Raw genomic sequence first — 11,716 nt, forward strand, 5'->3', positions numbered from 1 at the left:
ACTCATCATCTCAAGGGCCTTCAGAAATACATGTATAGCAAAACAACTGAATTCATCTCTGGACAACATTTCACTAAGAGTGCATTGGGTCAGCAAACTGACCTGAATCCTGTTTCCAAAGGACTAAGAGGGACACCCTCATCTCTTGGTCCTTTGGTTCAGCACCACTGGAAACAGGGACTGCTCCCTGTAGACCCCCTTTTTGCAGATTGGTTGAGGTATAATTGACCGACGATATTGTAAGATCTTTAAAGTGGACATCATGGTAATTTGTTACGGGGATACACTATGAAACAACTCCTATCATCTAGTGATTAACACACCCATCACCTTACCTATTACTCTTGTGTGTGTGGGTGTGAGAGAGCATTTAAGTTCCACTCTCTTAGCAAATTTCAACTATATGATACAGTATTATCAACTGTAGTCACCAGGTTTTACGTTAGATCCTCAGACCTTATTCATCTTATAACTGATAGTTTGTACCCTTTTTGCCAACCTCTCTCTCTCTCTTTCCCTCATCCTCCAGCCCTGGCAACCACTTCTCTACTACATTTCAATGAGCTTGAATTTTTATTCTTTTTTCTTTTTTTAGATCTCACATATAAGTGACATCATGCAATATCTGACTTTCGCTGTCTGATTTATTTTACTTAGCATAATGCCCTCAAGGACTATCCATTATCACAATGGAAAATGGCAGGATGTCCTTCTTTCTCCTGGTTGAATAATATTGCATTGGAGATATACACCATATTTTCTTTATCCATTCAACCATTGGTGGACATTTAGGTTGTTTCCATATCTTGGCTGTTATGAATAATGCTGCAATGAACATGGGAGTGCTGATATCTCTTCAATATCTTGTTTTCGTTTCCTTCAAATATATACCCAGAAGTCGGATTGCTGGATCATATGGTAGTTCTATTTTTACTAGTAGACCTTAAATCACTTTGAAGGCAGGGACTGTATAAACATCTTACTCAAAACGCTACTGTATTCTCAAGAGCTAGCACAATAATTGGCATATAAGAGGCCAGCAATAAATATGTTATTGAATGGATGAGGGAATGAATGGATAGATGGGCAAATGGGTGAATGAATGACTTACCTGTTTGGGATTTCAAATGCACAGAATTGTGGTCATTTTCCAATTTGGATGTTATGGAATCTAGACACTTATTACCATTTGGGTTTCTTTGCTTTTTGGGTTTTTCGTTGTTGTTTTGGTTGTTGTTTTTTTGTTTTGTTTTGTTTTGTTTTTGAGAGAGAGGCAGGATAGCGGGGGGGAGGGGTGGGTAGAGAGAGAGAGAGAGAGAAAATCTCAAGCAGGCTCCATGCTCAGCGAGGAACCCGATGGAGGGCTCCATCTCACAACCCCGAGATCATGACCTGAGCCGAAATCAAGTGCTTAACTGACTGAGCCACCCAGGTGGCCCAAGACATACCATTTATAATGCAGTTGTTCGTGTGTTATTCAAATAAAAATGCCTCCGGAAACCCTGGTCTAGGGCAAACCACCTAGACTGTTCGATCCTTGCTCAGTCCTTACTGGCTGTACCCCTTCCCTGGGGTGAGTCCTTAACCTGTTTACCCACATCCCAAGGGACATGATGATTCCAGCTCTTTACCCTTTCTTGTAAAGAGTAAATAAGAAAACACAGGAAAAATATAAGGTAGAAAGTGCTATATGAATGTAAGGGGTCATTATTCTCCCCTTACACATAATCCCTGCACCTCTTTAAGCCCTACTGAAAGTGAGAGTGGGCAGCACTGGTGCCAATGTATTCAATTCCTAAGACCCCAGGCTAACCATACTGTTATTCCCTGCCTACCGCATTGCGGCTCTTAGAAGACCCTCCTTTTTTCCTACCTGTAATCAACTACTAATGTCTTCTCCCTTCAGGATATTTGATTCACCGCTTCCTCCCCGCCCACTGCCACTGCTTTAGACCCCAGCCTAGGTGACCTCATGACCAGATGATTCCAGAACCTTCCAGCTTCCCTGCCCTTCCATCCAGGGTGCAACCACCGCCAGACCAGTCTTCCTAAATGCTACTTTCTTTACCTCTATCCCTTGTCCTGCTCCAGACACCTGGCATGTTTACTCTGGCCGAGTGTAGCGACCCTGTTCAACCCACCTCCCACCTCATGCCTCCTCCCGAGGCAGCCAAGTTCATGCATGCCTCCAGCCACCAGCATCTGCTTTGTCACCTGCATTCTTTTTTTTTTTTTTTTAAGATTTTTTTATTTATTTGACAGAGAGAGAACAAGCAGAGGGAGAGAGAGGGAAAAGCAGGCTCCCTGCTGAGCAAGGAGCCCGATGTGGGACTCGATCCCAGGGCCCCAGGATCATGACCCGGGCCGAAGGCAGCCGCTTAACTGACTGAGCCACCCAGGCGTCCCAGTCACCTGCATTCTTTTTTGAGGCTGTCCACCCACTTTGACGTCCCTCATTCTCTCTTTCTCTCCAGTTGTCTAAATATACCCAGTTAAGGCCCACTTTGTATCCTGCTCTATCAACACTGTCTCCCCCATTTACCGAGGGCACCACGCTCTGTGCCAAAGGCTTTCACATATTTTCTCTTTGGATCTTCTTCGTTACCATATGAGGCAGGTCCTGTGATTAGCTCCATTTTATAGAGGAGAAGACGGAACCTCAGAGAGGTTAAGTAAGCAGCCCAGGGTCACACAGCTTATGAGGGATAAAGCTAGGATTCAAATGTAGGCAGAGCATCCACTCTCCAACACGACATTAATCAGCCCCTCTGTTGCCCAAGAAGTCTTTCAGAATCAGTACAAAGAATCACGAAGAGGTACTAGAAACACTAACTGACCTTACCCGTCTGAATGAATGGCAGCCCCAGCCACTCCCAGGAGATCAAGAAGGCAGCAGGACTAAGTCACCCAGGCTTGGGTTCGAGTTCCAGCTCTGCCCTCTATGGGCAGAGTGACCTTAGGCAAGTTGCTTAGCCTCCCTGACTCCCAATTTCCTCATCTGTAAAATGCAATAAATATCTCCACGTACTCACATCATAGGGTGTTTTATAAGGAGTGAATTAGAGGATGGATATAAACACATCCACGGAGCAGGCATGTAGGAAGTCCCTGTGCAGGTTAGTTTTTATAATCATTCCCTTCTACTGCCCTTAGAATAATTGTTTTTTTCTCCTCTAACCATCCCTATGTGTAGAGGCATTTTAAGAAAAAAATAATTATTAGTAAGTCTGACTCTGATTCATTCAAACAAACTTATTCTAAGAGTCTGGTCCTTAAGCGCCCCCCCTTGGACCCTGCAGGAAAGTTTTGTCTCAATGGGGAGCTGAGCCTTCTATGTCCAGCCTTCTGTGAACTTACCCTGGGCTTCAAAGTGCACTCACCTCCGGCTCTGGTCTCGTCTCCCTCATGCATACAGAGCGTAGCAAGCATTACTCATACATTTACAGTTCCCTAGTCACACATGCTGCTTCATGTCTATGTCTTCACATATGCTGTTCCCTCTGCCTGGAATGCTGTTCCTTGCAATCAGTAATGAAATACTGTCCATCTTTTCAGGCTACTTCAAGAACCACTTTCTCTCCCAGACCCCAGAACCATCCCTCAAAATACACATAACATAAAATATGCCATCTTAGCCATTTCGAAGTGTATAGTTCAGTGGTATTCGGTACATTTCCATTTCTGAGAGGAGGAAATTGAGGTCTAGGGAAAGTAGGTGACTGGCCCAAGATCACGAGGCGAGGAGGCAGCAGAGGGAGGCCTGGAACACAGACAGCCTGAGAACTCCTTAAGGGTGGGTCTTTTTCCCCTCTGTGCCTCTGAAGCTAACACCCAGTAGGGGCTCAAGCCTGCTGAGTAAGTGAATAGTGAAGGAATGAATGAACCGCATAGGCAGCATCCTGGGAGGAGCTTTGTGAGTGCTGGTCTGAGTGGCTACACTATTAGCATCTGCCTGTGCTGGTCTCCAACCCACAGGCTCATCCAGATAACAGATGATTCACATTCATGAACCGGACAGACCCCGAGTCCCAGGACTTGAGAGCCAATGAGAAAGAAACAGGAAAAAAAAAAAAAAAAACAACCCTAGTGCAAGGACCCTGGCCTTAGGGATCCCCACCTCCTTGCGTGGGGCCAGGAAGCTCACCGAAATGCCATTCTCTTCACCAGTAACCTCTCAAAACCCTGCTTAGCCTTCAGGCCCAATGCAAACGCTCCTCCTTGCTGTCACGCTGGGGTCCCCCAGGAAGAACAGAGCTTTCCTTCCTCTCATTTCCCCACTGTCCCTTCATTTAGCCTTTGTTTCTTGTTCCTGGTATTACAAATTATGCTGTTCTTTACTTCTGTGTCTCCATGCTCCCCAAATCTGGAAGCTTCCTAAGGATAGGGGGCTGTGTCTTATCTCATCTCTAATCTCCGCAGCATGGCAAAGAGACCCGGGCGACAGTCACAGAGGTCTAGAATCGGACTCGAGCTCTGCCACATCCCAGCTTTGGGACCTTCAGCAAGTTTCTCAACCTCCCGAAGCCCCAGTGTCCCCATCTGTAAAAGGGGAATAAGAATTCAACTGACTTAATAGGGTTGCTATGAGAATTTAATAAGCTCAAGTTCACAGCCAGAACTCATTAACTACTATTATTATTAATAAGTCTTTAATAACGAATCAGAGACCAAGAAGAGGCACAAATAGTTTTTCCTTCAGTTAACACATAAGAAGGAAATGTTTGCAAAAATGAAACAACAGGGGCGCCTGGGTGGCTCAGCCAGTTAAGCGTCTGCCTTCGGCTCGGGTCGTGATCCCGGGGTCCTGGGATGGAGCCCCACTTCGGGCTCCCTGCTGAGTGGGAGGGAGCCTGCTTCTCCCTCTGCCTCTGCCTGTCCCCCTGCTTGTACTCTCTCTCTCTCTCTGTCGAATAAAAAATAAAAGATCTTTAAAAAAAAGAAAGAAATTTCTACCACTTATCAATGGGATTGATTAAGAAAGAACCAGGACCACAGCAAAGGATAATTACATTGATCCTCATTTGCTCCCTGTGGTCTTATTCTCCATCCAGGAGCCTATGTGAACTTTTAAGAACAAAACCCAGCTCATGTTACTCTTCTGCTTAACACTCAGCAGTAGCTTCCTCTGTAAAAGGAATAAAATCTGTACTTTTTTTTTTTTGTAACCACAACCTACAAGTTCCTACCAGTCTGACTCCCCTCTGATTCATCTCCATTCTCTTCCCTGACTCTCTGGGTGCCAGCCACCCTGGCCTTCTGTCTCTTCCTCTAACACAGCCAGGACCTTTGCATTTTTGATCTCTGACATTTACTGGCAAAATGTCACCTTCTTAGAGAAGCATTTCCTCACCACCAGATGGGAAATATCCCTCCCCTGTAACACTTACCATTTGAGCTACATTATTTGTTTGCCTGTGTATTATCGGACACCTTCACTTCCCTGAACAGAAGCTCCCCATGGGCAGGAGCCCTGTGTGCCTTGCTCAACACTGTATCCACAGCCCCTAGAACACTTCCTGGAGCTCACAGAGCACTCAGTACCTATTTACTGAGTGAATACATGGGGGAGGGGCAGGGGGGAAGCAGATTACAGCCATTTTTCACTTTTTATTTTTATATTTCAGATGAATTTCAATTTTTCTAATAAAGTGCACATACTAGTTTGTACCTTCAAAAAAAGAAATCATGCCAGAACAAAATAAAACTGAGATAACGAAATTAGCATAATCAGACAGAGGAACACAAAACCTTTGCCAAAAATCGATTATGTGGATCACCAGCAATCCATATTATTTACGCCTCCCCACTGTTTATACCTGAAACATTGGCCAGTGGACCCATCTGCTTGCTAGTCAGCACACACCCTTGGACTTTTAAATAATCGTCACCTCCCCTGGTGATTGAGCTTTCTGCTTTATTCCAATCCCCTACTCTCAGCACATTTATTTCTACCTCTGTGCTTTTGCCAATACTTTTACCTCTAGGGGCATTTCCTCCCCGCTGTGCCACTGCCCCCCTCACCCCGGCCCACCGCACCCCCACCCCCCCCAGCCCACACACACACCCTGCATTTGCCCTGTCTGAAATCTTGATCATCCCTTAGGGGACAGGCAAACCTACCATGAAATGGCTACGACCACGGACAACTGTGCTTTTAAAAAGCTCCATGCTTTTTTCAAAAGTCACCTTGTCTTTGTGTCTCTCTCAATTAATTACAGTTGGTTGAAAGCAATATTTTTATACATCTAACCACACTGAAATGTCACTATCCATTTTCCAACTGAGTAAAAAGAAAAAAAAAAGAAAACTAACTCACTGCTAGTGGGAAAATGCTGTCTAAGGTGGATGGAAGCAATTGCTTGGAATCCTTCTCAAAGGAGAAAATACCAGGTGGTTTACAAGGGTTTAAAAGCCATTCCTCCATACATTCCCATGAGGAGGAACGTGGTGTATACACAATCATTATCTGCAATTTACAAAGCAATGGACACAAGCAAGAACCAACTGGTGAGCTTGGAATAACCCTCTCCCATGCTGTCGGACGCCATCCGCTTATGTCCTATTATGACAACTGTTCAGCACTGATTGAGCACTTACAGTGTGGCAGGCTCTGTGTTCAGTGCATTCTATACATTGTCCCATTTAATCCTCCCACAGCCTGAAGTGGTCATTATGATTATTATCCTGCAGGGGGAGGTTATGGAGAGGACATGACCACCCTTTGACCCAAGAGCTGCCCCCCACCCCAGCAACTAGAGACTCCTCGCCCCCTCCCCGTCTTTGAAAAGTACAAGCATTTTCACAGTGAAAGCTGTTCCAAGGGCACAGCCTTGAAAGAGTAAGGTGTTAATGGAGACCATCTGGAAGTATACAAAACTGAACCCTGTTCAGGCCTCCATAAAAACTTTTTAAGATTCTGGCGGGCAGGTATGGAGTTCTACTGGTCTTGCAACCACCTATAAATTTCCTTGCTTATTACTCATGCCATCTGGAGCGTCCTGACTCTTTCTTTGTCTCTCCTTCCTTCCTCTCTGCGTATGGGGGGCCGGTTTTGAATTTCACCTTGGGGAAGCTCCCAAAGTCTCAAACCAACATATCCCCATTTTACAGATAAGGTAACTGACACACAGAGAGGTTCAACAATTTCCCAGGGTGGGGATGCCTGGATGGCTCAGTTGGTTAAGCATCTGCCTTCGGCTCAGGTCATGATCCCAGGGTCCTGGGATCGAGTCCTGCATCGGTCTCCTTGCTCAGCAGGGTGCTTGCATCTCCCTCTGCCTGCAGCTCCCCCTGCTTGTGTTCTCACTCATTCTGACAAATAAATAAAATCTTTAAAAAAAAAAATTATGGGGCGCCTGGGTGGCTCAGTCAGTTAAGCGGCTGCCTTCGGCTCAGGTCATGATCCCAGGGTCCTGGGATCGAGCCCCACATCGGGCTCCCTGCTCGGAGGAGAGCCTGCTTCTCCCTCTCCCTCTGTCTGCCGCTCTGCCTACTAACGCTCTCTATCTCTGTTAAATAAATAAATAAATAAAATCTTTAAAAAAAAAAAAACAATTTCCAAGGGTGACAAAGCAACAAAGTGTTAAAGCTGGTTTGGACCCATTTAATCTGACTTCAAAACTCCCATTCTTTGCTGCTGTACTATACATATCTTCCATCCAAAAACTGTAGTTAAAATTGAAGATAATAGTTAACACAACTTATACTGAAAATGACCAGTTCTGCAATCTTCCCCCCCCTTTTAAATTCTTTTTAAGGGGTGTCTAGGTGGCTCAGTTGGTTAAGCGTCTGCCTTCGGTTCAGGTCATGATCTCGGGGTCCTGGGATCAAGCCCTGCGTTGGGGAGCCTGCTTCTCCCTCTCCCTCTGCCTCTCACCCTGCCTGTGTGCTTTCTCTTTCTCTGTCAAATAAATAAAAAAAACCTTTTAAAAAATTGTTTTTAAGTAACACATACTCAGTGTTTAACATAAAATATTTAAATATAGGTAGAAGTTAAAGCATGTCTTTTTTTTTAATTTTTATTTATTTATTTCTAAAGTAATCTCTATGCCCAGTGCGGCACTCGAACCCCTGACCCTGAGATCAAGAGTCTCATGGTCAACCAACGGAGCCATCCAGGAGCTCCAAGCATGGTTTCTTTTTAATGGGCCTCTTTTTATTTGCCTCCAGCATTTCATGCATTACAACTTTCATTGGCTTGGCAGTTGTTATTCCACAGAATCAATAGTACTAATTTTCACACTTCATTAAAAAATAAATGGAGGTCCAACATGTTATGGTATGAATCCATAGATCCCAGGGAAGTTGAGAGGGAGTTCAAAAAAAGCCACTTGGATCAAAAAAGGTCAGGGGGCACGTGGGTGGCACAGTCGGTTAGGTGTCCGACTCTTGGTTTCAGCTCAGGTCAAGACCTTGGGGCTGTGGAATTGAGCCCTGTGTCAGGTTCCGCACTGGGCGTGGAGTCTGCATGAGATTCTCTCTCCCTCTCCCTCTCCCTCTGCCCCTCCAGCTCATGCTCTCTCTCTCAAATAAATAAATAAATCTTAAAAAAAAAAAAAAGACTTAAAAAAAGGTCAGGTTGCAGACATGAGTCCAGAGATCAAAGCTTTCTAATGGTAACAATCCTAGATTTATGATTCAAAAGGGGGACTCTGGATCAGTGCCTTAAGAATATTTCAAGTTTGAATGGGAAACAAAAAAGCAGATTTGGGGATCCATTGCAGAAGGAGATCAGAAACTGTGGTCTTGTATGTGAATGGGAAGCAAAAGTCAGAGTCTTTGATGGTTTGGAACAGAGAAGATGAGAAAGCCTTTCTATCAGGCTTTTAACAGTTTGCAGCCTAAGACTCAGAAGGAAAAAAATTTCAGGAGCTAAAATGCTATAAATTAGGTGTTCGGTGCGATTTTCCTGTACGTTTGAAAACTGTCCTAACAAAATGGCAAGAAAATAAAAAGCTGTAAGAGAATTATTAGGGAACTGACCAACACGGCAGTTTGAGTCCAGAGTGTTGTTTTATGCAAAGCCTTGCGAAGGCTGAAAGGATGGAATCTGTTGCTTCTACTGATGTAGTAATAAAATAATCAAAGTAGCCGACACATACTGAGCACTTATCTTGAGCTTGACATATATCTTCTTACTGAGTTTTTGCAATGGAGCCATAAGGTAGGTCGTATTATCATCTCCATTTCAGAGAACAGAGGCAGAGTAAGGCTTCGAAACGTGCCTCAAGTCAGTCCCATAGCCAGGGAGGAGCCGAGCCAGCATTCCAACCCAGAGCGTATTTGAACACAGCTTCTACTCTGCAAAGACCCAGCAGTCTTTCAAGGCCACTGGGGGCTCCAGAGACCAACAGGGTGGCCACGTATTTGTGTGTGTTCTGGGACTCTCTTAACAGATTGAGAGAGCTTCCTGAAACTGCGAAAGCAATAAACCTTCATGTTAAAAGCAGAGAGGGGCTCTGGGTTCAAATCCTGCCTCTGAAGCTTCATTGTCACGGCACCTAGCAAGCCCAGGTTTTTCTAACTGTGGAAGGGCAGTCGCAGTATTCACCTCGGGTGGTAGCTGTGGGGACTGAATGAGATGATGCACTTAAAGTTCTTAGCACAGGACGTGGTGCATGGCCATCTATCAATACAGGGCAGCCATTGTGAGGATTTTTCTGAGCTTGTAGGAAGCAGAGCCCCTCAGCCCGGGTGTCATGCCAAAGTACCAAAGCCAAAAAGGGTTTTCAAAGGAGGAACCAGGAGGAAGGACCCAGATTTTAAAAGGAGAAAGAAAAGGAAAGAGGTTGGGAGCACCATGGGTGCCAGGTGCAGAACTAAGACATTTGATTGTGATTTCAACTTGAACCCTTGAGAACCAGAATACAGTTGAGCCATTCTAGGAAGATTTTCTGAATTTGTCATAACAGGTGTGGAGAAAGAGCACACACACACACGCATGCACACACACACACAATTTTCTACCAGGTAAAGGCAAAAAAAAAAAAAAAAAAGCACATTCACAATACTTTGGTCCAACATAAATCTGCCATTGGTGCTAAGCATGGTTACCCAGAGCCAAGGCAGGAAGCTGAGGGTCCTTGAGAGAGGTAAGAGGCCCTTCCCAGCCCAGCAGGAGGCACCGTGCTAGGGTGAGCAAGGCAAAGGCAGGGGCACCACAAAGAGCCCTGGCTTTGCAGGGAGGGCTGGTGCCCCTGGGGCCCTTGCGGCTGCCTCTCTATTTGAAAGCAGGAGTTTTAACCGCTGCGTCCTATTCATGAAAAACAAAAATCCTTCTTTTATCTGTAAACACTGCTGACACCTAAATACCGTAGAGAGACTCAGCAAATAAAGTCAGCGCGCCTCAGAAGTGCCTTCCAGGATTATACTCAAACCAAAGACTGAATGAGTCAAGGGAGAAAGGAGAAGGGTGTGCACAGGGTTAACCCTCCCCTAACCCTTTCCCTCCCACTCGCGACCCAGGAGAAGGCGGGGGAAGAAACGCTGGGAATTTCAGGTGTGCCCTGAACCTCGCGCCCGGGGGAGAAACACGGCAGAAACCCAGCGGACACTCCCCCCTCTCCAGGGATGTGGGCGCTTTCCAGGATGGTCCAACCGCTCCAGTGTCCTAGCGCATCCCGGGCGGAGAGCCGACTCTCCTCGCTCGGCTGCGGGAAAGACCTTACTTTCCAAGACCAGCTGCGAGCTTACGGATCCGGGACTACCGAGTTCACCCCCAGGCTCCCGGTTTGCTGCCTCGCGATTTCCCGAGCCTCCCCGTGAAGCCCAGCCTGGAGGGTCCCCCTTAACAAAAGGTTCGCGGGAGAGCGCGTCGCTGCGCAGCGCTGCGCATCCCCCCCGCGCTGAAAGCCCCGCTGCGGGGGCGCTCCCCTTGGTGCGCTCCCCGCGATCCCCTGAGCTCCCACGACCACCGGCTCCAGCGCACGGATCCCCAACTGTAACCCCCCTTCCAGCCGAGTACTCACTTCTCCCCAGTCCCTCCGCTGTCCACGCCGTCTCCTCCACCGCCCCATAGCGCCTCAGAGGCTTCTCGGTTTCCAGATGGGTGGACAAAGATTGCTTTAACTCCATCGCTGATCCCCGCGGGCAGGTCGACGGGTCCCCCTTTACTCCATCCCCGCCGCGGGCTGCAGGGAGGGAGGCGGCTCCAGCCAGCAGCGTTTTAAGGGGCCGGGCGCTCGTGACGCTGCTCCATCTCTTCCGCCGCCAGGGCCGGGGAGCGCCGACTGGTACCCTGCAGGGGGAGGGATGCAAGGCGCATGCGCAATGGAGGCGGGAGGGGGGCTTGGGGGTTGGGTAGAAAGAAAGAGGGGCAGATGATAACTCTAAGAAGCGCAACAGACAAACAACAACTAAAATAGAACCAACCCAAAGGAAGTAAAAAAACAAGGCCCCTGCTCATGCTGGAGCCGGTGGTGATGCTTTGCCAGGGCACGCTGTGCTGCTTGTGATCTGTCAGGGCTGCTAGGTTTTGAGTGGGACTGGTGAGCGCATCTCTAGCTGTGGGCGATGGATCCATCTTTGGTGGTAAGTGTGCAGAAGCCTGAGTGTGGACTTGAATCTGTGGGTTCTGGGCTGGGTCGAGTGCATTTTTGTGAGAATCTCTGGGGTTTGCTTCTGCGTGTGTAACTGGAATTATGAAATGGGACAGTCTTGTTACGCAGGTGCCCCGTGTCAGCTCCGTAGGTGTTTGCATGAACTAGAGAGACAGGAA

The 11,716-nt window shown here is 46.9% G+C and overlaps 1 protein-coding gene across 1 annotated transcript in view; it reads right to left on the reverse strand.

The window, feature by feature from the left end:
- BMERB1 (bMERB domain containing 1) overlaps positions 1–11,250 on the reverse strand; it is a 112,665-nt gene extending 101,415 nt beyond the window's left edge. Inside the window, exon 1 of the mRNA XM_036115515.2 lies at positions 10,968–11,250. Coding sequence (XP_035971408.1) covers positions 10,968–11,073 — 106 coding nt within the window. The 5' untranslated portion in view covers positions 11,074–11,250. The remainder of the gene's footprint in view (positions 1–10,967) is intronic.
- Between the last annotated feature and the right edge of the window lie 466 nt (positions 11,251–11,716).

Source organism: Halichoerus grypus, chromosome 6 (assembly GCF_964656455.1).
Source record: "Halichoerus grypus chromosome 6, mHalGry1.hap1.1, whole genome shotgun sequence".
NCBI lineage: Eukaryota > Metazoa > Chordata > Mammalia > Carnivora > Phocidae > Halichoerus > Halichoerus grypus.